Raw genomic sequence first — 27,587 nt, 5'->3', positions numbered from 1 at the left:
GTATACCTTCTAAGAGCATATCCTCTTGGACGTTTTCTTTGGTGTATATCCGCTTGGAAAAGAATTTTCTTGGTATGTAACTGCTACGGCAAATGCGATTAATCGCTTATTACACATAATAATCAGTTATTATGCATACTTACCAATCATCTTGGTAAGTTTGATAAATTTATCACTTTTACCGGCAAATGTCCATAATACCAACACATGAATGAATGAACGTCAAGGTCTCTGCCACCGGACTTATCCCGTTGCCGAGATCTCTTCCAGCCCAGCTTCGTGGCAGAGTCTAGAACAAAGTGAGTGCACATAACAGTCTGAGTGTGTAGCTAGTGTTGTGTATGATATTTCAGTGCTGCCATCTATACTTCAAATTGTGAGTGAAGTGTAATGATTGAATATTTGTAACGTTGTAGGTCTGTTGCTCTCTGTGGCGAGACTTTTTAACGGGGAGATCGGCTCGCATTCACGCCTTGAAGTTGGGAACCACAGAAAACCAACTTCAGCCGACCACCACTGTGGGGTTCGAACCCGGATCCTCCGTCACTATAACCACTCGACCACCACAGCGGCATAATACCGACACAAGCGTTGTCAGTAAATTTGATAATTACTAAAAAAATTATTACACCTGTGTCTCTGTGAATATGAATAATACCCTAGTGTAATTGGTAAATTTAAAAAATATATGAAAAACTTTCAAATGAATCTAGTATGAGTGACGTTATACAGTCGTACCCGATATAATGATACAATACATGTATGAATTGTCGTGTATAAGTATAGCATTATAGTACGATTTATCATGTTTACCAACGACGCAACGATTGGGTATTATGCATCATCGCCGGTAAAAGTGATAAATTTAGGGAAATTCATCAAATTTACCAACGATGCTTGGACTTTGGTACTATGTATAATCGCCGGTAAAAGTGACAAATTTAGGGAAACTTATCAAACCTAACAAAATGCTCGACGATTGTTACATTTACCGTAACTACTTGGAAGCGTATACTCATTTGGGAAATTAATTTTTCTTCTTTTTTTTTGTGTATAACTTCATAGAGATTTTATTGATACATAGCCTCTTGCTGACGAATCTTCTTGGTGTTAAAACGAACCTTCATGTTTGCAACCATCCAGAGGTTGCTTTTTTTTTCAAATTCGTAGATGCGTATTACGGTGTAATCTCTATTAACGGACAATTTTAATGCCAATGGAATACGACCTCAGTGTATTTCACTATATGGTACATATTAATGGTTACTCCCTCTCAGGGCTATAACTGGGATTTTTTGCTGCCCCCCCCCCAACTTTAAAATTCAATGTTCTTTGTGCTCTCATAAACCGGCCGCCTTGCCTAAATTTTGCACCCGCGCAGTTGTTCCCCCTACACCCTAGTACCGGCCCTGCTCTCACTAGCGGACAAAAATTTCGTTCCGATGAGTGTCCGTTATCCAGAGGATCCACAATATACACATTAGACTGAGACCATTTCGAAGTATCTCCAAAAGACTCAAAAAAAGTGTATATATATATAGCACAAACAGAATAAACAATAATCTATTTTATTATGGATCAGACAATCTGAAGAGAAGAAAATAGTTTCTCTCAAAGGCACAAAACAATAATTTAGAACTGTAATATTCCTGAAAAATAGGAAAATATATGCGGCACATACGGTATAAAATGTCTCTGAATTTTTTTTTTTCGTATTAGTTATAATAAAGAAGGAAAAACTTTTGAATTTCATGGGCCCCACCATAAAAAATGACGAAAAATGTTTTTTGAAAAGCCTTTCATTTCAGTTGAAAGAAGGCCACCCACTTTGTACGTTCGTACCGATGCCGAATACATACATACAAAAAAAAGATAATAGTGTACATTAGATCTGTATCCGAGACATGTAAAAAGACTTATCTGATTTTTATATACACATGTACTAGAACAAATAAGGGAAAAGAAAAAAATAGTACCATAGACTCACGTACAATGAAATCTCACGCATTGTGAGGAGGCATATACGGGTTCCAATCACGTTACACTGAAACTTTTCTTCTTTTTTTTTCATCCTTGTTTATCCTTTGTACAACGGCACATCATCGTATTTCGAGAAAGAGAGGGATTTTTTCTTATTTTTTTCCCTATATCTTTGTGTAAAAATAAAAAATGTCGGTACATCACGCAAGAGAAGCATATATATATCCATCCGAACACGTATCCTATTTTTCCTCATTTTTCTTTTGTTTTTTTTCACAGGATCTTGAGGATTTTATTTTTTTTGATGTCTCACAAAGGAGAAGTGCATACACATGTCGTATATATCACATGCTGTAAGAGGTTCTTAAATTCCGAGGAGAAAAAAAATTCTGGGATTATGTGGGTGGGTTTTTGGGGGCTTATGAGGAGTGTGGATGAGATTTTTGAAAATCCTTCTAAGAGTAAATCTATACATGTATGCATGTTCAGGTTGGTCTCATATAATAACTGTCTATATACGAGCCCCCTAGCGGCCGCAAAAAACTACAAATACGATAGATATTCGAGGTATAGGTTTTCAGAATATGTACTCGAGAATGAGTAAGATAAACGAAAACCTAGCTCTCGCTGTTACGGTTACAGCAACGAAGTTCCGAAAAATTCAAACTCACTTTTATGGACAGCAAAAAGTGAATGAGGCAGTAAAAAAAAACCATAAACGTAGTTGGAACGGTATCTGTAGTACCATGAAAGAGCCGGCGCTAGACGCAGACAAAGAAACACGTGGAAACAACAGCTAATGCAGATCACAATTCTGCCACCGGAAGTTTTCCACCGAGGGGTTAGCCCACCAAACCCCTTGATGACATCTTCATTCTTTTGTCTGCCTCCTGCGTCAGCGATTTATGGGGCTACGGGTACCGTTCCAACGCCATTTATGGGTTTTTTTTTATTGCGTCGATCATTTAGTGATGCATAAAAGTGAATGCTGCTGTTTGAATTTTTTCGAAATTTTGTTGCTGTGACCGGAACTGCGAGAGGTAGAGTTTTGGTTTTCTTTTCATCCTAAAGCGCATACTCGAAAACACCTATATCTCGAATTTCATTGACGTTCGTTGATTTTTTGCGGCTACTAGGGACTCGCGGATCGGCAAAGTTATTTTATGACCACCCTGTATAAGCCTTGGCCACGATTACGCCACTGCATAGGGGCCGTTCAAGTATTACATAAGAAATTTTTTAGCCATTTTTGACCCCCCCCCCCATTGTCAGCAAAATTTCGTCATCAGCTCTGCCCCTCTGAATCCAACTCATATTTTCATAAAGTGTAGTTGATGACGTAAGCATTATCCAAAACCCCCCTCCCCTTTGTCATCAAAAGTCAGCAAATCGGAAACCTCTCCCCCCCTCATCGATGATGACGTAATACTTGAACGGCCCGGGGCTAACGAGAAAGAGTAGCCCCGTGAACGGCCCCATAGCACTATATTAATCCCTCTTCCCGTTGACTGTTATCCGCATCTTATGGTTCGGGAACATTTTTTTCGAAGACGGGTGGTCAAGTTTCTTGTCATCCTCAAAGGATTTTTTGTACTAGTTAGTAGTAGTAGTACCACTGCATTATGCAGTAGCGTACATCAGAGCCATACTTAACCCTTTACGGTCCTATGTTGATGTGGACTCGACATAGGACTGTATCAGGAAACAACGGTACTTCATCGACATAACAACCCCTTACGGTTTAGGAAACACCCGGTGAATTAGGCTTCTCAGTAAAACTCATAAGCTATAACTCTAAACAAAAACAAGCAAAGAGACAAACATCCAGGGACCTTCTTCATCGCGGGAAAGGTGCTTTATGGTGTTCAACCAATCTGTCTCTTGATAGCTCAGACTCAAAGAGCAGGCAGGCCTTCAACACGATACTTACACAACACGGAAATTCGAGCATTTGTATTTTTACTTGAAAATATGGAAATCAGGTGGCGGCACCAGTATAACATGGCACCAATATAACTCTGACAACATAAATACGTTAGAGCCACGCATATGCACTCACAACACGTTCATTGCACGTAACTAATTCGTTAGAAATAGCTCCGGCCCAGCGAGCGGGGCACCAACACCATCTACAGCAGAAAGCCTCCACGCGAAGCTCGTGACGTCACTGAAGAAGGTCATCCTCCATCATTGGATGTACTACGAAAAAAGGGTAAAGATGGTGCAAGCGTCGGCCTGCTATATCCAATGGCTATAGGTGAGTGACGCCACGAGCTATAGATGGTGTCTGGCAAAAGACCCTCCTGCCCTTCCCTTCCCTTGTTGCTATTCTAGTTGACGCATATACACACGCACAACACGGTCCTGCATGTAACCAATTCGTTAGAAATGCCGCAGAGGAAAGAATATGTACAAGGTGCATGTACGGCTCAATAGTATTACCCTTCAGGGCCTAGCATTAAGATGGTCTTGCATCTTGAAACCCCTCCCCCCCCCCCCACCTCAGAAAACTTTATGAAAGATCCTCAACACCCCTTGATTAGCGGGCTCTTAAATTGATTTTCGGTAGATGTATATAGCAAAAAATAAATTTATCACGCTGCCTCGGCTAGACTCTTGCCACATCTTTTTTAGTTGAGGCGGGGGGGAGGAGGTCGACTCGTATATACATATCGTAAACGGCCGCAAAATGACTAAGACTGGCTCTGCGCACCATACGTGTTATAGACCCTATAACAATGCTTTCACCCCTCCCCCCAAAGAATAATTTTTGTTAATGAGGTCACCCAGTTCGAACCTAGACTTTTTTGCAGCTAGAAACTAGGGCTTCAAGTCCTAGACGGGGCGGTGCAGAAGTACAATTCAATAAGAATATGGATGAATACCAAGGAGATGGGTTGATTCTCTCTTGAGAACCAACCATACAAGTACATAACTGGTTTCTCAGAATGTTACAGATGCACTATTATGAAATTACATTACTTTTTAATGCTATCCAGGGGGAAGAAGATGAGTAAACAAGAACATTTTTTCACGATTAAAATGCATATTGTGAAGCGTCAAATCTATTGATCGCACTTGAAAGTGAAAGCTTTTGTAATGGCGGAACTCCACCGGAGTGGAGCGATGTCCAAAACTGCGCAGTCGCGCAAACAAGACAATAACAACACTACTACGTGAAGAAATCTCGAGAATTCTCTCTTTTTTATTGTTATTATCATCATCTTTTACTTTCGAAGGGAGTCAAGAAACCGTGAATTCAAACGAGTTGGAAAGAGTTGAAGGGGAGGGGGGACTGCGACATGGCGTCGGAGTGCGCGGGGAAATGAAAAAAACCAGTGGAGTATTAATTCGCCTCAAGTTGCCGACGAATGCGTCTCAAAAGAAGCCGTCATCAGCAGATACAGAAAGAAGGAGTCTTGTGTGTCTTCTCTTCACTCCTCATTTCACTCTCATGAAAAAAAAATAACATTCTCCTCATTAGAAACAATAGTCTAATCATTGAATTTTGATTTTTCCCCCCATCTTTACTGTGATGTAGTCAATGCATGACGTGTCTATCGGAGCTACAAAAACACTAATGAGAGATAAATCTATTTCACGATGTCTCAGTCCAGCATGGCGAGTGTTGGAATGGTACGGTCGATACAGAAACGTTCAATTATCCAACTTGCCGCACCATTGCCATTTTATGCACTCGGTAAGGCTTTGGTTGCACCTCCCTGCACTGCCAACACTGGCTATAGTAGACTATACAAGTCTTCTATAACTGGTGTTGGCATAGCCCAAGGGTCATGCGATGGATTCTTCCGAAAGCCATACGCTGCAATCCTGACGGCACAGACCGGACAAGGCGAAACGGGTGCAAGACCCGGAAAAGGTAGTCAGCAATGGGCGATTCGAAATATGGTGTGTGCCAATAACTTATTTTCAACTGACGTCTCGCGTCTAAATACCGATTATATTATAGATATAGGCCAGCGTTTCTCTCAACCTAGGGGCATATGATTTCCTGCTATGGTCCTGAGATACCTCGAAAGGGGGTGAAAATCAAGTTGTAGGGGAGCCATAAAGCGATGTGGGAAAAATTCACATGATTTAAGAAATGAAACCTCAAGTTAAATAAGGTTGGGGGCGGGGGGGTGACTACTTTCAGAATGAAGAGAAACTGCCCAAAGAGCCAGGGAGGTATGTTAACACGTGCCCACTCGAACAGAGCCAGGGCCTTGAGCGCAAAGGAGGGCATTCCATCTCTCTCTAGGGAGATTTGATACACTTTTCTTTTTCCAGAATAAGTATGTAAATTTGCATATAAGTACTCCCAGCAAGGTAGGGGCCTCTGATGCTGCTAAAATGGCCCCGCATAGAACCAGAACCATCTTAAAACATAGGCCCATCTAGGCATGGCGCTGATGTCAATAGAAGTGGGTCCTTACATGATGAGATCTAGTACCATGATTTTTGAGAGAGTAAGTAAATATATAGCCTGTTGTTTCCGGCTAAAATAAGGGGCTCCAGAACATCTTTTCGCCCGATGTCTTAAGGAGGTGAGATTGCACAGCATAGAACCCCCACCCCTCCACAAAAACCCTCACTGAATCGGGGTCGGTCGAACTCATGAAATTTTTCTCGTGAAAATCAATTTGCTAAAAAATTTATTCGAGAATAAGAAGGGTCTCGCTTCTTGATGGGGGCGTGCTTGTAAAGACACGGGGAGGGCCAAGAGGAAAAAAAATTTGGTGCAAAGTGAGCCAAGGGAGAGAAATATTGTTTTAAACCACGGAGGACACCGCTTGTGGTCACCAGCTAGTGCTTTAGCTTGATATAATATCCTTCACATCCCACAACCTTAACTACCAAGGGGAAAGGAACCGGGGGCCACCGCTTGGAGGTATCCTAGCTGATTATGCACTCGGGAGAGACCAATCACACCGGAACCCATGATTTAAAGACGTCCATGTTCAATCTAGGGTTTGAATTGGCATTCAGCTGCTATAGGGTGAAACACATTCCCGAGATTAATAGCATGTTCATTGGCGTCACTTTCGTCCTTTACGGCGCGTGAAAAATTTGTGCCAGCTATGAATACGAATGCAAGTCCATACGAGGCAATCTAGACCTCAGGAGCCAAATCCGAGTGTTGGTGGTGATGATGATGCCATTCATTCTCACATAAATGAATGAATCGTAACCACGAAAGAGCATTAACCAAATCGCCATGGTGACCATAGTAACAATCGACGTAGCAAAAAAGTAGCGGAAGAGTTACATTGTGACTTTTATGTAATTAATAGTTTTTACGACGATGTGTACGTCCGCCAACTACGCCCGCTAGTTCCAGAACATTAAGACATGGCGTCTTGCCAAAATAGAAACAAGAAAAAAGCCTAAATGGCAAGGCATTTTATTTACGAGTCGATTATTCATTGATTATAATCCCCTTGTCATAGGAAGTTTCCAAGTTATGTGGAAATCATTTCCTTTCTTTTTTTCACATTTTAAAACTACACCCCACCAAAGTTTCAAGGCGTTGAAATGTCTTGCCTCGTTAGCATGCAATCTCTCACGACCGTGCCGCCAACCTGTCAAACATCCAACAACTTTCAAAACACGTGAAACAACCCAGCGTAACAAGGTAGGGTTGTCCTTTCTCTTTAGATTCGGGATAAACGCCAGAATGGATTACACTTCGAAACTATTCGACGAGAATCTCTTTCTCTCTCGCATTATACCACCTAGACCTAGAGCATACACGCCATACCCATGACCCGCAGGCCAAATGTAACCCTTGGATTCATCTGATGTTTCCCGCGACTTCAAACGTAATTTAGTAAAAATGAACTAAGCTAAGCATTTATAGATGACTTGAATCACCCGCGATTCAGTTCCACAGCACTCGAGTCACCCGCTGCACTTTCCCAGATCACTTGAGTTATTCGCGGCACAGTTCCAGATCATTTATGTGACCCGCGGCACAATTCCAGTTGAACCGTTCTTGATCACTATGTGACCCTTGTCACATTTTCAGATAATTCAAGTGGGATGCGGCACAGTTGCAGTTCCCTCAAGCAGCCCATATTTTCAGATCACTGAAGGGACCCGCTGAACAGTTCCAAATACCTTAAGTGACCCACGGCGCATTTACAGATCACTTAAACAACCAGCGGCACATTTTCAGATCGCTTAAATGGCCCGCAGCACGTTTTTAACCAAATGAAGTGGCCCGCACTCTCTTAAAGGTTGGGAACCCTTGATCGCGAGGGTTCTTCATTTTCCAGATGAATTTCTTGTAGGTATGCGCAAGAACTTCCCCTCACTTATGTGAATTATATATATACTGTATATATTACACACACACACACAACAGAAGCTGCCTTGTATTACCAAAGTGAAACCCCTGCCGTCCCCCGGATTAAGGAGAATAGACAGGTATGTAGAGAGTGTATAGGAGGGGTGATTATGGTGTAAGGATATTCTTTTGCCACGTGGTCAGCATCAATCGCGATTGTCGACCGACCTCAAACCATTCGCTTGCCGACCGACCGCACGGACAATAAACGAGGGGGAAAAAAAGCCGTTTTTTTCCTCCCTCTTTCCCTTTCCGATTTTTTTCGGAAAGGGAACGTATGCCTATATCGTATTGTATGCTGCCTGTACAAATACAACGCCACAACAGGCAAAATGCCCAACGAGGTGGCTGAGAAAAGATATAGGAAAATATTGATTCAAACAAATAATACAGCATTTTTCAATCGGTGCGCCTGTTGTGCCGCTAAAAATTCTATAGGATTATATAGCCACATCATTTTCTAATAAAGTCCAAAGTCCAAAACAATGAGTTCAAATTTTGTAAGAGTTATGTGTAGAAACCTATATTAAGACCATTATTGGATATTCAACTGAAAATGCCGAATTCCAATTAATATCTCTTCTGAAAGGACGAAACAAGTAAGCAATACTGTTGAAAAACTCAACTTATAGCATTCGGTAAATGTTTGCAAAGATATATCGTGGAATATTTCTTTTCTTTTTTCACTTTTTCGACTATTCTGAGCAGCAAAACAAAAAAAGTGTCACAAGATATTTCCTATATAACTTCAGTTTTGATAACTACTTTACCAAACACCAACTCTGGCCATATCGCAATTTACTGCCATTAATGAGATGGGTTGGAAATGAAGGCGCTGTCCATCGGTGGTCGCCTCAAGTTTTCAAGGGAAAATATCTATGTCCTCCGTCGTGTTTGAATCCAGGACCGTTACAACAACCTTCACGGTGGTAGACAAGCATCTTATCACCACGCTACTCAATCGCTAGTCTTGATAACTTGTCTAGGGACTCGGAATATTGATTTAAAAAGTGCAATATTTTGTCTTGCAACACATTTTGTGCATAGGTGTTAACTTGTATCCAGCCCATGAGCCGGAGCCCCAATATTTTCCACCATATCCATAATAGGTATAGAAATATTTGGTTACATAAACCTCACGCCTATGCATTCGTGCGAATCAATTTTTCTTTGGATTCGCATTATGCAATATCAAAAATAAAAACCGATACGCATACTCTCTCTCTCTCCCTCCTGGTAGGTATTTGGCTTGTAATAGCTGGCGTACTTGGATGAAGACTTATTGCTGACTATGCACGTCTAAAATTCGATTTTTCCAAAAAAAAGATGTACAAAAACTCAAGCTCAGGTGTCTAGTTAAGCTTTCTTTTTGGAAATTTTAATTATATTTTAATTACAAATAAAACATTTATTTGTATAAATACATATATATAATGGTAAATTGCTTATATCCCGGTTCGGGCATGGATGTTTACTAACACTAACAAATTCCCTGGACGGATCATGCTGATCCCTTGGGAATGCGTGCGGATCACGTTATTATTATTATATTATATTAATAATTAAATCATTAAAAACTGTACTTCTCTAAAAATCTCAATCAAGTATACCTAATAGAGTTCGACTGTAGATTCAAGTGTACAAGATGAAACCGCGCAAGATGAAAAAAAAAATTTGAAAGGCATTGAAATAATCCATAATAATCCCCACAGGACTATAAAAACCAGCCATTTTTCTTAATTAATTATCACTTACGTAAGTCTTGTTTTTCTCTTTCAGAATGAAATAAATGGATAACTAAACCAATGTAGTTTTCTGGAACAATGGTTCTCAGCCCCCCTACTTTGTTTCTATGAGGTTCTTCTGTTTTTTGAGGTAATTCGTTTAAGCTTCGAATAATATCTGGAGACCATTAACACTTTTCTCGGATTTCTCCTAGAGGAAAGTCCTCCCTAATCCCCCTTAAAATATTAAATACCTCTAGGATATCATATGCAAGTTTTGGTTAATACCCGCCATGAAAACCGCGGAAAATCGTCGAATAGCTCGTTAAGAAACATATCCTTTTAATACATGCAACAAAGCTTCCAAAGATTCGAGTCTAAATAAGTGTTTACCTTAATGGTCTCAAAAAAAATCGTTGAAATAACCTTCAGCCCAGACTTAATATTAATATTGTATTTAATGTCCCAAAAAACACACTTTCTTACTATGCCTGAGAACTTGATGTGTGTACACCACCATCAGCTGAAAAAGATCCCGGACTGTTTTTCGTACGCCTTTTTTGTGGAGCAATATGTAGATGACATTAAATGTAGCATTATCAAATCCGTAGTATTGGTCCCCTGGAATTTTTTTCCCCGTCACTTTCTTGACATAGGGTACAGAGCGGTCAATGTACGCTGGTTTCTTAAGGGCGGTATTCACCGACATAGTTTAAACTGTAGTCAAAATTTTTTTGATAAGAGATCGACACGGATTGGTTAAATTCAGGTTTTTAACCAATATATGTTGATCTCTTATCCAAAAATTTTGACTATAGTTTAAACCATGTCGGTGAATACGGCCCTTAGTGATCTGTAAATGAGCTGCGGATCGCTTAAGTGCTCTGAAAATGTGCCGCGGGTCAGTTGAATGATCTGAAAGTGTGCTGTGTGCGAGTCGCTTAGGAGCTCTAGAACTGTGCCGCGGTGATCTGTGAATATGCGTGGGTCAATTAAATGATCTGAAATTTGCCGGCCGCGGGTCACTTGTGTGATTTGAAACTGTGCTGCGGTGATCTGTAAATATTCCACGGGATACTTGAGTGACCTGAAAATGTGCCGCGGATCATTTGAGTGAACAGTGTCATCTATAAATATGCCGCAGGTCACTCTAGTGATGTTGAACTGCACAGCGCTTCACTTTAATGATCTGGAAGCGTGCCGCGGGTCAATCTGGAAATGTGGCACTTGGTTAATTTTTATAAAATTAGGTTTGAGGTCGCGGGCCACTGGTTGAGCGTGTATGGTCAACACCTTTTGTAGCAGAAAGCCTCCGCGAGAAGCTCGTGACGTCACTGAAGTCGTCCATTTAACCTAGAGTCATTGGATATACTTCAAAAAGAAAAAGTAAAGATTTCTCATACGTCGGACTGCTATATCCAATGGCTGCAGGTGAAATGGACGACTTCAGTGACGTCAAAGCTTCGCGCGGAGGCCTTCTGCTGTAGAAGGGTGTTGGTATTTTCCGACCGAATACAAACGAAACCGAAATTTAAGTCTCACCCCCCTATCAAATCGTTTCCTTCCTAATTTGAGTCAGTCAAGCCATATTGTTGAGGAAGCAAGAGACGGGAGATTCTCCCCGTTCCTTATTCTTTCTCCCCCAGCAAAGCGTAAAAGTTTTGCTTGGCCTTCGTAAATGTTTAGTCTTCCCCCTCACAACAAAATATATTGATCTTAATCTTCTCTCTGGACGTACAACAACCTATCTTCACCAAAAACGTACGCGAGGAGACACGCGCACTTCAATCTATCCCGGGGAGGAACTCACTTTACACCCTCCTCTCGTTTAGGAGAGAGAGAGAGAGATACACAGAGAGAGACTTTCCCGTTTTAATCCGAGGAAAGTGCCCTTCAGACGTATAGCACCCGCAGAGACCGCGACAACTAGTGTGTATGTGAGTAAAAAGTATATATATTGGCCTATTCAACTGCTGAAATGGGCAATGGGAGGAAGGGCCAAAGAATGGTCTTCCAGAAACAAGATTGTGTGGTGGTGGTCATTGTCAAATGGCGGACCAGAAACCCCTCTTTTACCCCCCCCCCCCCACACACACACACACGAATCGTTACCCCTCAACCCCGCAAACCAATTTAGTCCCACGGGACTGAATATTAAATTCAGCCGGCTCGCTGATTTCTCTCGTTCGTTCGTACTTGCCATCCCCTTTTCGACAATGGCTCGGAGCACGCACACAGGCGCGTGCACCACTGTACGAAGAAAAATTATGTTATTACTATGGTAAATGGTACCCGTTCACTGTATTGACACAACGGCTCTCTCTCTCTCTCCCCCTCCACATTTATGTGTGACGATGTGTGTATATGCAGTTGTGTGAGGATTAGGCATATCGAATGCCTGAATCGAGAATAGACGTGTTAAGCATTCTAAATCGATTCTGGTCTTTTATTACGCTCAGAAGTCGAATCAATCTTCGGAGGATAATTTCTGAAATCCACGAGCAACCCCTCATGTGTGAACATTATTCTTTCAAGTTTTTTGGGGTTTTTTCCTGCTTTAGTCCTCGGGCAAAAGTCCTCATCAATGGGGAAAATGGAACTAGGTACCTTTAACATGATGTTTTCGAGCACCGTGGCGCTCACAAAATCACTCAAGAGCACTCGATGCTTGTGCCCAATTCTGACCTTTTTTAATCGATACCTCCTCTATCCAACTGATTTGCTATCAACGATTACTGCCTCTCTGGTGCTCTTCTTCTGATGATGACGGTATATTCAGTACTCATGACTCGAAAAAGGATGAAGGTCCCTCCATTTCCTCCCTCCCTCCCGCTGTAGATCAGTGATATCCAAAAAGTGGTTCGTGGCCTTCTGTGAGTCTACAATAGGCTGCTAAGCGATCCAAACAGAAGTTGAAAAGAAAAGAGTATAAAATCTGTGTATCGTATCCCTTTTATGGATGACTATGACCTAGCTGAGGGTCCTTGGTGCCCTCTGTGATGGATCAAGGGTTCCTCAAATTAGTTCTTATTAAGCATTTTATTATTATTATTATATCTTATTAAGCATATTTTCTACCTACTTAATTAAATTTAGGGACCCCCCCCCCCCAGAATTCATGATTAAAATCATTGATATTGCTCAGAATAATGAACGTGAGACCTGTAAGTAACCTCCAGAAAGGCGATGCGGACCACGATTTGAGAATCCTTGCTCTAGATCAGTATTTCCCAAAGTGGGCAATATCCCCCCCCCCCCCCCCCGGTGGGCGATGGAAGCTACGGATGCAACATAGGATCCTATGGGTTCGCTTGAGTTGAGGGGCAATGAGAGAGAAAAAATCCTTAAGTAGGGGGCGGTGGAACAAAAAGTTTAGGGAACTATGCTCTAGATAATGAATAATGAATGCTTCATCTTCCCAACAACGATACAGCAAATCTCTGCATTGATTATTATCTTATTTTATCTATTATCTTTCTTTTAAAAAAAAAAAAATTCTCATTTGGTTTATACTGAAATTCATGGCACCATAACAACTTTTTTTTTATACGAATACTAGTTTCGCGGTAATATGGGAATTTCTCCACTGTCTCGATCAACGCCATTCATGTTCAATGGCGATAAAAGTGAGAAAAGTAGTACGATGAGTCATTAACTGCACGTATACACCACATAATCATTGTAAAGAGAGCTTTCCCTATTTCACACTATTAAAGTGAGAGAGAGAGAGATTGAGTTCATTCTCCTCCATTATATTATAAGAGAACCAGACGCAAACACACGCATTGCTTTCTTCGCACATCGTTCATATAAAATAAATATATAAAAAAAACCGAAAAAAAAAAAGAAATAAACCTGCTGTTCACTTTTTTTTTTTTACTCAATTGTCTTCATCATCATCCACAAGTGGGCCAGAAGCAACCTTTATTACTATTATGGTCGTCATCACCATTACAAACAAAATCCATTCAAAGTTAAGAAAAAGAAGAAGAAAACAGACAGAGCTCCTCCCATTTAGTTTTTTTTTTCTTTTTATTGCTATCAGGAGAAAAGATCTCCAATATATTACATAAAATCCGTTTTCCTCAGGTCAGTACCCACATTTCGGCCCTTGCCCTGATGAACGGACAGCCCTAGCTCTCTAGACTGGCCGGATTCTTCTTCTTCGTGCAAGAACAATGGCCCCGGCTAAGATATTATGGTCTTTATTTTTCCTACTTTATGAAACGAGGGCAGGTAGCTTTTATATCGGCGTTTGATACCAGAGAAAATAATGACGATAGTATTTGTTTGTTTGTTTTTTCTTAGAAGTATATCACTATAAATGCTAATGAAGTGGAATTAATCTGAAAATAAAAATTTTGAATTGAAATCCAATGATCCCCATGAAAGATTTTTCCATTTGAATGACGTATGTGAGCATTTCGCTATCCATGCGATTGCGCTATCGTTAATGTCTATTTTAAGAGAATTCGTAATTTGATTATTTCTACACAATCGGTCAATTTATCTTTTTTTTTTTTAATAAGTTTCTTTTTCTCTCATTTTCTTTTAAATCTTAAATTTCTTTCTATTTCTTCTTTTTTTGGGCCCTGTGCAATTTTCTTCCCCCTTTTTAATTTTAACTAAAAACCTAATTTTAATTATTTGATTTTCTCAGAAACTTTTTATTATTATTATTAAGCCCATTATTTCTGTCTTTTCTTGTTTCAACGATTCTGTCCTTTGTTCTGTTTTCGGTTATTTTGTCATTCTTTCTTCTTTTCCTTCCAATTTTATTATTTTGGTCCCTGTTCTTACTCTCTCCTTTTTTTTTTAGGTTCTGAATGCCTCTCAGGTCTTTTTTCTTGTTCTGGAGATTTTTCCTCTTTCTCCTTCTTTTGATTTTGTTCCTCTCTCCTTCTTCAGGTATTTTATTTCTCTTTTTATGATCATTTTTCTTTTCACGTTATATCCTTTAAATTTTGGTATTTTGAGACAAAATACCAAATATTAAATACAAAATGCATTTTTCACTTCTTTTGTTAATTTCTCATTTCTTTTGTTAATTTTTCACTTCTTTTGTTAATTTCTCATTTCTTTTGTTAATTTTTCACTTCTTTTGTTAATTTCTCACTTCTTTTGTTAATTCTCCATTTCTTTTGTTAATTCTCCATTTCTTTTGTTAATTTTTCACTTGTTTTGTTAATTTTGCACTTGTTTTGTTAATTTTTCACTTCTTTTGTTAATTTTCCCCTTCCTGCATTTTCTACTTCTTTTGTTGATTTGTCCCGTTTTATGTCTTTCGGTAATTTGCCCCTTTCTACTTCTTTCATTAATTTGCTCTTTTCCATTTCCTTCTATAATTTTTCCCTTTCTTCTTTCTTTTTGGTTTCATGTCCTCTCTCCTTCTGATAGTTCTTTTTGTTTCTTTTTCGAAATTTTGTCCCTTTTTTTTTCTTTATTTCTTGGGTCTCATATTTTATCTCCAATATTTGGCAACATCAAGAGGCGTTTGCTGGTTCAATCAAATAAATCCGACCCTACTAATCAGTGAGGGTGTTCAAGATGTATGGTGCCACCAGCAAACATCTCCCAATGGTGTCCAACCACCCACTTGAGTAAAGAAAACGCCAAGTGAATATTCAAATTCCGATGGTCTTTTAACCCGAAAAATAAATCATGGATATATGTTTCTATATTTTATTGCATTTTATCGTTTTAACGTCTAAAACCAACTCCGATTACCCAAGATGATTCATTAATACCTACAGACAGACCCCCCCCCCCCCCAGAAAGAAACACCGATGAATTCGACCCCTTGTGGTGCTTGAGCATGTATAGACACATACACACCTACAAGTTCAACAAGAGGAACCATCGACTCCCGGATGTCAGCTGCCGACAACAATTCCGACCACCTCTCGGGAACCGAACACGAACAGCAGCTGAGAAGCAAGTTTGAACGCATTCGAAACGCCCATAAAATGAATAGAAAGTTTTTGGGGGCAAGAGAGATTAAATTTATTCAAAAAAAAAAAAAATGCCAGCGACCCCTATGAATTGAACTGACTATATACACATAATACTATAGCACCATATTCCTCCGCGACTTCCCCTCTTTCCGAAACCACCCGATTTTTCCCAGCCCAGCAACCAACCAACCCATTGAAGGTTGTGACGAAGCCATTGTGTAGCCACTCTTTGATTAATGCGCGTTATGGAAAGTGCTAAAGGCTGCGAGAGATACCATTATGAATGAATCTCGCGGTGGGTAGCGAAGTCAAAAAATATGCATCGCGGTTCCTCCTCGAAAACTATTGGGGCGACGCCGACTCCGGAGCTCCAGGAACCATTACGCCGAGCTGTTACGTAACATCCTATATATCCCTTTGAGAAAGGGAAACCCGATGATGGATGGGTGAGATAGTCTTTGGGGTCGAATCTCCAACCTCCTCAATACTGAATAGGAAGAGCACTTATATGATCAGTATCGTCGTGTGTCTACGCCTCAAGAGCGAGATACTGCTGTATAGCATACACGAGGGCTACATCCTTATCGACCTTGCGGTTTTTTTTTAGCTCCCTATAACATAACACGTGTTGTTAAGTAGATGAGAGTTTCGACGGCCGAAGATTACCGGATGGGATCGAAACCAGATACTTTTCGATATTCCTTCCTCATTTCAATATTACCCACAAAATTACATCTAATTGCAGAGTACAGTGATAGCTCGGCTAACAAAGATATTTCGTTCCCAAATTACATTTGTTAGCCCAAATCTTCGTTAACCGACGTCTCTACGGAAAATCGTTTAATTCAGGTTTTGGTTAAAATTTAAAGATAAGTCTTACAAAAACAATGGAGAAGTACCGTGAAAAAAAAAACTGACCTTTGACTGAAAGTGACTAACGTCAGGAGTAACGTCAAGACATTACTTAAAATCAGATATCTAAGAATTTACAAGAGGAGAAATTGAAGATCTTTTACACTATATAGTGGAAAATACTATGTACTTCGTCTCATCAACTCAGTCGGGTTCATAGGTGTCCCCATCTATTTGTGATTTGATCAGCTCATTTCTGTGTCTTATACATGCAGATGGAAAAGATAAGCTCCTAGAAAGTACTCCTATGGTCCTCGGTGTCATCTGGTGTGGCCCGTGGTGAATAACCAACCCACTCAAGCGGCCAGCGAAAGATTATTAAAATCACTTAAAGTGCCCATGGTCCATTTCTAGATCTTTCACGCAGCCAGTAGTACATATCCAGTTCACTAAAGCGACCCCAAGCATGTTTACAAATCACTTGAGCGACCTCAGCCACATTTCCAAATCACTTGAGTAACCCGCGGCACACCACACCTTGAGTTCAGTTGAAGTTGAATTCAGTTCAGTTCAGTACACAGTTCAGTTCACACCTTCAGTTCAGTTTAAATTGCTCAGGAGACTGACGATACGTTTCCAGATCATTAGAATAGCCTACGGCAGATCACTCGAGTAGCTTGTAGCACATTTCCAGATCACTCGAACGGTTCACAGCACACTTGATAACATAAGCGGCCCACGACACGTTTTTAATTCACTTGAGCGGTCGGCGGCATTTTTATAGATCATTTTAATGTCTCTTGTCACATTTCCAGACACCCGAGTGACTCGTGATACATTTCCAGATGCCTCTCAAAGCCACATTTTCAGATCACCTGACTTTCGAAATGTGGCTCGAGCCACATTTCCAGATAATTCAAGTGGCCCCAGAGACGTTTCCCCAATGAAGTAGCCCTCACTCCTCAAAAGGTTGAGCACACACATCCTAGAATCCCACACCATTAAGTTTAATGCTAACATTCTTAGACTGAAAGAACATGTATCCAGACCGTCAAGTTCGATGTCGCAAATCTACCGCATGCACTGAAAAAAAAATTCAAGCCTACGCACTCTTTTTTTTTGAATGCATTTTCTCTTATCTAAATCTTTTCTTTTACAAGAAAAAGATTCAGAAACGTTATAAATGAGGAGTGGAATAGAGTTCTAGAAAGCGATTATGAGATGGACATGAATTAATCGGCTGATTATAATTCTAATGATGATCTGCGCGAAATTTCAGAGCACAACGTGGCTGTGCTAGGTTACCATGTTGTACATCCCTATCAACAAAATTGTTCGTCAGCCGAATCCGTATTCGTTAGCCGAGGCAGAAAGATTGCGGGGAAAAAAAATCGTTAGCCGAAAAATTCGTAAGCCGAGGCGTTCGTTATCCGACGTATGATCGAACTGTACTTTATGTACAATCACTTAGATAACTCTAATTAATCCCTGACATAATTACTGTGTTCATTTTAACAATACTTGAAATATCGTTCAGATCCAAACTCATCAATAGAATTTGTGTCTGTTCAATATTGTGGTCACGCACAATATTTAAATGCTATAGCTGCCCTTAGGGCAGAAGAGGGAGGATCGTGTGTGTTATAGTTGCATGTAATCACCACACATTCGTTAATAGCAATAAAAATATTATTTTTTTAATAGTAAAGAAACAAGTTAGCTCTTCTGAAACTTCGAAAATGTTCATGAAAATCAATGTTCTGCAATATATAAGAAATTCTCAAAAATTTCTTTGAACCACAATTTGCCCTGGAATTATTTTCGCACCAGGCTCCGCGTCTGGGAAGGGTGGGCCAGTTAAATATTATTTAATGCATAGCATTAAAATGTAAGGAAACGAAAATTGAAGTGAAAATTTTTTCATATAAACAATATTTTTTAAAATGGAATTTTCAAAACTAAAAATATAATTTTTATATTTAATTTATTACTTAGTCATTATATTTATGAAATGCTTTGGCAATTTTTTTTTTAGTAATTTTTAGTAAACCTGCTATTTTTTTCCTCTTTCGATGCCTTTAATGAAAAGACAAAAGGATGAGTAAAAAAAATTCCAACAATGCTTTCACTAAAAAATAAAGTAGCGCTTTTTGAGAAAAAATTCCAGTAATGCTTTGAGTGAAAAATTCCAGTAATGCTTTGAGTGAAAAATTCCAGTAATGCTTTGAGTGAAAAATTCCAGTAATGCTTTGAGAAAAAGATTCCAGTAATGCTTTGAGTAAAAAAATTCCAATAATGTAAAAAAAAACATTTCTAACAATGGTTTTAGTAAAAATATCTCCAACAATGCTTTTGGTAAAAATATCTCCAACAATGCTTTTGGTAAAAATATCTCCAACAATGCTTTTGGTAAAAATATCTCCAACAATGCTTTTGGTAAAAATATCTCCAACAATGCTTTTAATAAAAAATTATCTCCAACAATGCTTTTAGTAAAAATATCTCCAACAACGCTTTTAGTAAAAATATCTCCAACAATGCTTTTAGTAAAAAATATCTCCAACAATGCTTTTAGTGAAAAATTACCAATAATGCGTTTAGTGATCAACTAAAGCTTGCAGTAAAAAAACTCCAACAAAATGCGTTGAGTTGAAATATATCCAATCATGTGTTCAGTAAAACGAATTAGCAATGCTTTTAGTAAGAAGAGTGAAAAATATATTAGTGCTTTTTACTATCATTTCTTTACGAAATGAAAGTTTAAAAAAAGTTCTTCTCTAAAACGAAGCTTTTGAAAGAAAATTTAAAAAAAATCCAGTTTTGGAGACCAGGGCCGTCTTAAGAGCATCATGGGCCCCCGGGCCAAGTGATCTTTCTGAGGCCCTACCAGGCAAATTCTCGGAAATTTCAACCAGATCTCATTTTTGTGAGGCCCGTTTTCTCTTGAGGTCCCGGGCCGTGTTTTGGTGGGCCCATGCCTTAGATGGCAGCACTGTTGGAAACTCTCCGACAATGCTTCAAGTGAAAAAAAAAAAACCTCTAGCAACGCTTTTAGCAAGACGAATAAGAAATTCTAGCAAAGAGAAATTCTTACTCTCAGTGAAAAAAATTAGTAATGCTTTCAAAATAAAAAAAATTACAAAGCTATTTTTTTTCCAGAAGAAAAATCCAGCATTGCTTTCATTAAAACGAGTAGAAAATACTAGCAATGCAATACAAGCAGAAAACGTCTAAAAAATTCCAGCAATTCTTTTTAAAACGAGTGAAAATAAAATTTAGCAAGGTATAAAAATTATAGCAAAATGCTTGTAGTAAAAATAATTCAGCCATTCGGGCAATACTTCTAGTAGTAGAAGGAGTAAAAAATTCCGGCAATGCTTTCAGTAAAACGAGCAAGAAACTGTAGCTATGCTTTCACTGAGACGGGTATTACACTAGCAGTGCTTTCAGAGAAAGAAAACGTTTAAAAAAAATTCCAGCAATGCTTTTAATAAAAACGCATGAAAATTATAGCAATGCTTCTCGTAACAAATTTCAGCCATTCCGGCAACACTTTCAGTGAAACGAATAAAAAAATTCCGCTTTCACCCAGAAAAACGAGTAAAAAAGAAATTTAGCAATGCTTTAATTAACGATAGTAAAAAAATATACTAGTAGTGCTTTCAGAAAACGTCTAAAAAGTTCCAGCAATGCTTCTAGTAAAAAAAATTCAGCAGCTCTCCGGCAATACTTTCAGTGGAACGAGTGAAAAATTCCGGCAATGCTTTGAATAAAGCTTTCAGCACAAAACAAGGCAAAACAAGTAAAAAAAAATCTTAACAGTGCATTTTTTAATAAAACGCATAAAATTTATAGCAATACTTTTAATAAAACGTGCAAAAAATTTAGCAATGCTTTTTAATAAAGCGTATAAATATTTGGCAGTGCTTTTAATTAAAAAAAATCCAGCAATTTTGGCAATACTTGCAATAAAGCGAGTAAAAAGAAATTCAGCAATGCTTTTTTCCAGTAAAAAATTTTAGCAAATGCTTTCCGCAAAAAAAAGTTCAATAAATTATTTATGAATCAATTATATAAATTTATATAATACTATCGGAGCGATAACAATTTATTGTATATGAACTTTTTATTATACAGTCAAACCCCACCTCGTTAATGAGTCACTCTTGGGAGAGTAAAAGTATGACTTGATAAGCAGAGTGACTCGTTAAACGGAGTAAGCCATAGCTGTGCCAATTCCTGCCTCGGGATAACTGGGACTTGCAAAAAGTGATCCGATAAGCGGAGTGACGTGTTAAACGGGTGACGCACTAACGAGGTTTCACTGTACATAATTAGCGCCAAACTTCTGAACCAACAGAAAAAACCTCTCTATAATGATTAATGTGACATAGGGAAAAATACGCATCACTCCAAAGATCTAAAATTTTAAATATGCATACCTAAGAACATGCATATTTGCATAACACCCAATATGCATAATGAGCAACTATACAACACTGCCCTTATACATCCATCCAGATCAAAATAAATTTACATAAAAGATTCAATACTATATAATCTATGATTTAGATGCATAAAATATAAAATATTCATCCTCTCTTACCTTTGGTGAATCTCCTAAGAATAGTCTGCTTATCATCTTCTGTCACAGGTTCGGCTACTACGGCCAGCAGGTAGCAGCCCGAAGTGGCAGCCATGGTTATAGTTAAAAATTTGACAGGGGCCCGCCCTTTTTTTTTTTTTTCCTTTTCTTTAGTGCCTTGTATTTTATAAGCCCCTTAAAATATCAGTCACTATATCGGAGCGATAACAATTTTTAAAAAAAAAAATTGAATCGTTGAATTGAAAGTTCGGCAAGTCCTTTTTTTTGAAGTTGTTGCCCAAGAGGATGAAGCGCCTCTCTGTATAGTGTCGAAAGCTGATAATAGTAAAGGGATGAGGATACGATAGAGAGAGACAGGACCCCCTATAGTACTGTGTTGTTGTAGTATTCGACGCTTCTCTTATATTAATCCGTCCGCAGCAGAAGACAGATGCCACAATGAGAGGGAGAGGCCCGAGACGGACTGACGGCCGCGGCGCTGGTGTCGTCTGCAAAAAGAGTCGTCTGCTCATGCGCGATCACTGCGGCAGTTTGATCACATGATCTATGTTATGGAAGTTTGGCAACGGTGTGGGAGGAGGAGGTGGTGGTGGCGTGGCGGGAGGGGGGGGGATCTCGTAGAGTTTGTGAAGCATGAAAAGTTTAGGTCTGGTGTTCTTTTTTCGGTTTGGAAAAAAATGTGTCTGTGTCTCTTGCCTCTGGGAAATTATTCAAGATAAGAAAAAAATTTTTTTGCTAGATATATCTGTATTCTTTTATGTTTTGTTGTAATTTTATTTGAATATATATTCTTCTTTTTTCTCTAAAAAAAAAAGATAAAAATAAATAAAATTTTTATCGAAAGCGATCAAAATCGTAAAAAGAATTTTTCTCAGTCGTTAATCCAGATTTTCTTTTTCCGATTACCCGATGTTTGAGGAATGAATAGAAATAAGATTGATTCTGACCCGATTTATATATTGGTTCTTATTTATTTTAATGTGGTTTGTGTGTGTGTGTGTGTGTGTTTTTCTATTGATATGTAATATGTTGTGTTTATTTTTATTTTATTTTATTTATTTATGATCATTGTGTTCTAGATAAGAGATGTGCATTCTCGCGGTTAATGTGGTAATCGTTGGTCGGGGATGTCACTAGGTACGAATGACGTCTTTTTTTTTTTTTTTCTTTGTGTGTATGAGAAGAGTTTTGGTTTGTTTGGGAATTTAAATTTGGATTCGTACAGAACTGATTTTGAGTCCAGTCTAATTATAATCACCAAACGCAGGGCCAAGTGCAGCTGCAACTGTCTTACCACACCCTCTTACAGTCAGTGGTTCTCAATCAGGGGTCCTCGGAGTGGGGGGGGAGGGTCCATGAGCTTGGCTAAAGAAACAATGAACTCTTACATTATTATGTGCTGAATATTATTCTGCAAAAAGAGTCCGCGGTCGTCATTTTACTGGCGGGGGAGGGGTGGTGGTCCATGGCTTTATTTTATCAACGCAAAGGGTCCGAGGAACTCAAACAGTTGAGAAACCCCCCCCCCCCGGTTCAAGTTCGAATCCATGTGGACCGCAAGACAAAGAAGTACATCAGAAATGGTGGTAAAAGGTGACTGATGAACACGTTGCTACCGCAGGAAGTCCCTTTCACCGAGTGATCAGCGCACCACCCTCTCGGCGAAATGTATGTAAAAAAAATAATGTTGAACGCTGTTGTTTGGATTCGGCAAGAAAACGGTAGGTCACGGCGTATTTAGCCCCTCGTTGTCTTAGGAAATGACCGTTGTGCGACAAGAATGGTAAAATGAGCTGACAAATAAACGCGAAATTTTGAATCCTTACTGACCAATAAACTTAAATTTTCTGATATCTTTGCGGACCAATTAACAAACAATTTTGAGAATCGAACGAAAACTCACTCTGCTATATTTTTAATCCCTTGTAGACCACTAATGCTCGGAATCGAGAATCCCATGGACCACTAAACACAATATTTTGAATTATTTTGGACCATTTGCAATGTTAAATCCTTGTGGGCAACTAACAGTTTTGAATCCTGTCGACCACCTAACTCACTATTTGTATTTACTTATGGACCACTGAACAAATTTTGAATTCCATGGACCACTCAATTCACAATTTTCTATCCTACTGGCAGCTAACTAGTAAACACAAAGTGTCTGAAATTCTCCAGTGGTGATGGAAGTTTTCTCACCGACTCTATGACTCTATGTTGGAAACCATTTTTCTTTTTACGCTTTCATTCAATAAACAGTTAATGACACCCCAATAAAGTCAATGAAAGCACATTTTGGAATCGAAATTTTAACAGGGAAGCATCAAATCGACTATTTTGGTCTTATGCATGAAGTACGGTTGTTTTATGTACCGTTGCCTTATTCATTGAGTATTCTTGTCTTAAACATTGAGTATTCTTGTTAAACATTGAGTATTCTTGTTAAACATTGGGTATTCTTGTCTTAAACATTGGGTATTCTTGTGTTAAACATTGAGTATTGTCGTCCTATGTATTTAGTATTGCGGTCCTATGCATTCAGTACTATTGTGGTATGAGTATTGTTGTCTAATGCCCATAAGTGGAAATAGAGGGAAATCTAGTATAAGTACTGTTGTGTTATGCATTAAACATTGTTGTTTTATGCATTGAATATTGTTGTTTTATGCATTTAATATTGTTGTTTTATGCATTGAATATTGTTGTTTTATGCATTGAATATTGTTGCGTTACGCATTGAGTATTGTTGCATTATGCATTGAGTATTGTTTTCTAATACATTTAGTATTGTTTTCGTTTTCTAATACATTTAGTATTGTTTTCGTTTTCTAATACATTTAGTATTGTTTTCGTTTTCTAATACATTTAGTATTGTTTTCGTTTTCTAATACATTTAGTATTGTTTTCGTTTTCTAATACATTTAGTATTGTTTTCGTTTTCTAATACATTTAGTATTGTTTTCGTTTTCTAATACATTTAGTATTGTTTTCTAATACATTTAGTATTGTTTTCTAATACATTTAGTATTGTTTTCTAATACATTTAGTATTGTTTTCTAATACATTTAGTATTGTTTTCTAATACATTTAGTATTGTTTTCTAATACATTTAGTATTGTTTTTTAATACATTTAGTATTGTTTTCTAATACATTTAGTATTGTTGTCTTACCAGTATCGTTGTTTTATGAATCAAGTATTGTTGTCTTACCAGTATCGTTGTTTTATGAATCAAGTATTGTTGTCTTACCAGTATCGTTGTTTTATGCATCAAGTATTGTTGCCTTATACAATGAGCATTGTTGCCTTATGCACTGAGTGTTGTTGCCTTATGCACTGAGTATTGTTGCCTTATGCATTGCAGCAAAATCTCGTTGTCTGATCTTGCCGTCATCGGCAGGATTTTGGTCGAGTGATACTGTACCAGAAGTGAACTTCCAGTTTCCAATAACAATGCTTTTGTTAGTGCCCGTATTGACGGGCCTAAGAATAATTTTCCATAAGTCTAGTAAATTGAAAATAATGATGGGGAGAAAAAAAGTTCATTTTGGAAAAGTTCTTCAAGCAACGACAGAAGAAGTTCTCGCAAAAAAAAAAGAAAAAAAGAAGAAGAAGCTTCTGCAACAGATGCCTATGATGTCAAGTTTTTCCCCCACAAAGCCAAACCTCAATATGGCCAAGATCCCTCTTCCTTCCATGAAGGCAGTAAAATCCGTTCCTGTTTCCCGTAACCATGACAACCGGGAGAGAGAATATTGCATCCCTCCAACTTCCTTTTACATATGGTCGTTTCCGGTCCCGCTGCTCCCGGACATCACCAGCTGAGAGCTCAAAGTCAAGGTGAAGGTAGGCTGGCGAAGGCGCCCGAAAAAAAAGTGGTGGGGGCGTCATTACATCTCGGACGTATGAACATATTGGGTATGGGAATGGAATGCTTTCAAACCATACATACACAGACACGCCTATTCTGACTTTTCCCATGAAACTCTTTACTCAACTCGTGAAGAGTATCTCTGGTGAAAACTGCATATACTCTCTTGCAGTCGGAATATATTGGTTCACGTTTCCTATTCCATCTTTTTTTGGAGTACTCTCTTTAGTTCTAACATGTAGAGCGCAGGGGTCTTCGACCTTTCTCGAGTCGCGAGCACTGTTTATGCGTATCATCAAACAGAGAGCATCCACTTACGGCAAGGGTGCTCAACCTTTAGAAGAGTGCGGTCCACTTCATTGGTTTAAAAACGTGTCGAATGCCTAATAAGTGATCTGTAAATGTGCTTCGGGCGGCTAAAGTGATCTGTAGTTGTGTCATGGGCCGCTTGAGTAATCTGTGGATGCGCTGTAAGTCACTTGAATGATATGTAACTGTACTGTGGACCGCTAAAGTTATCTCGAATTGTGTCGTGGACCGCTTGAGCGATATGCAAATGTGCTGCAGGTCACTTAACGGATCTGTACATTTGTCGCGGGTCCCTTGCTTAAGTGATCTGCAGATATGCCACGGCACACTTAAGTGATCTGAAAATTTAGCGCGGGCCACTTAAGTGATGTAGAACAGCCCGCGGATCACATAAGTGATGTAGGTCCACGGTGATGTAGTGATGTAAGTGATGTAGACCGCGGGTCACTTAAGATTCTGTAAACGTGCCGCTTAGTAGGTTTCAAAGGAAATAGGAATAGGTTTCAAAAAATTGGGGATTCAGGTCGCGGACCACATTAGACTCGCGAACTAAGAGTTGAGCATGTATGTCTTTCAGCAACGTTTACATAAGTATGCTTAAATATACATACATAATCTACAAATCTTACTTTTCGAATGCAACTTTTACAATATATTTAATTGAAGAGTTAATCAAGTTCTCGCGAGAATAAAATCTGGCATGAGCAATGAGCTGCATTGGTGCTTCAGGGAGCAGCACCGTGGTGCTCGCGAGCAATAGGTTGAAGATTTCTGATGTAGATGAACCATAAAATGTATATATAGCTATCTTTTTTTTTAAACTGGAATGCCGTCCGTAAAACCGTGAATTCGAATATTCTCTTCCGCCGTGACTTGACAGTGCCCACAATTTACATGATTTTCGCCCTCTTAAGTAATGTTATCAGACCTTCAACATGATACCTACATAAAACAGAAGTTCGAAGATTTCCATCTTAACTTCAAAATAGGGAATGCAGATGGCAGCACCAGCACGAAACAAGCACAACTCTGACAACATGAATACGTTAGGACCATGCATGTACATATACATACATAACACGTTCCTGCATGTATCGATTCGTTAGAAACTCCGCAGAGGAATGTGAACGACAGGGGCCTTCAACGCATGGCCTCCGGAGCTTTTTTGTCGTGGCCCACCGATCATTTTCAGAAAATGGTTGAAAACATCAAACAACGATTAATTCTGGAATTAATGAAAGAAATGATCCTAGAATAAATGTAAGAGATAACTCTAGAATAAACGGAAAATATTATTCTTGAATAAATGAAAGAAATAATCCTAGAAAAAATGAATGAAATAATTCTAAAATAAACGAAAAAATTATTCTAAAATAAATTAAAAATAATTCTGGAATAAATGAAATAAATAATTCTAAAATAAACGAAAAAATTATTCTAGAATAAACGGAAAATATTATTCCTGAATAAATGAAAGAAATAATTCTAGAATAAATTAAAAATATTGGTCTAAAATAAATGAAAGAAATAATTCTGGAACAAATTGATGAAAACTCTGAAAAATTAATGAAAGAAGTAATTTTAGAATTTTTCAACAAATAATTAAGAATTTTTCAAAGAAATAATTTAAAAAATTTTTAAACAAATAATCAGTGGAAAAAATTATTTTGGAATTAAACAAAATTTATAACTAATAAAAGAAATAAATAAAAGTCTTCATTTATTTTTGTCCCTGTTTAACTCGGGGCCCCATACCTTCCCCCCCCCCCTCTCTTCCTTTTAAGATGTCACTAAATTTCTCTTGATGGTGGCCCGCGGACTTCGTGGGAAGTTTGAATTTTTCCCCACCGTGTCTGAAATGCTGAAGACCTCTGGTGTACGAGATGCATGTACCGTTAAATAGCGGTAACGTTATCAAAAAAAATCATGTGAAATGTAGGTGC

At 38.6% G+C, this 27,587-nt stretch overlaps 1 protein-coding gene across 1 annotated transcript in view; it reads right to left on the bottom strand.

Moving 5' to 3' along the window:
* Positions 1-21,905, bottom strand: part of LOC149071626 (uncharacterized) — a 136,753-nt gene extending 114,848 nt beyond the window's left edge. The window contains exon 1 of the mRNA XM_089247921.1: positions 21,466-21,905. Coding sequence (XP_089104047.1) covers positions 21,466-21,559 — 94 coding nt within the window. The 5' untranslated portion in view covers positions 21,560-21,905. The remainder of the gene's footprint in view (positions 1-21,465) is intronic.
* Positions 21,906-27,587: the final 5,682 nt, after the last annotated feature.

Source organism: Pholcus phalangioides, unplaced genomic scaffold (genome assembly GCF_987345545.1).
Source record: "Pholcus phalangioides strain wild (caught in Gottingen) unplaced genomic scaffold, Ppha-v1.0 ptg000018l_1, whole genome shotgun sequence".
In the NCBI taxonomy this organism is placed as follows: domain Eukaryota; kingdom Metazoa; phylum Arthropoda; class Arachnida; order Araneae; family Pholcidae; genus Pholcus; species Pholcus phalangioides.
This window is presented reverse-complemented; position numbering and strand designations above follow the sequence as displayed.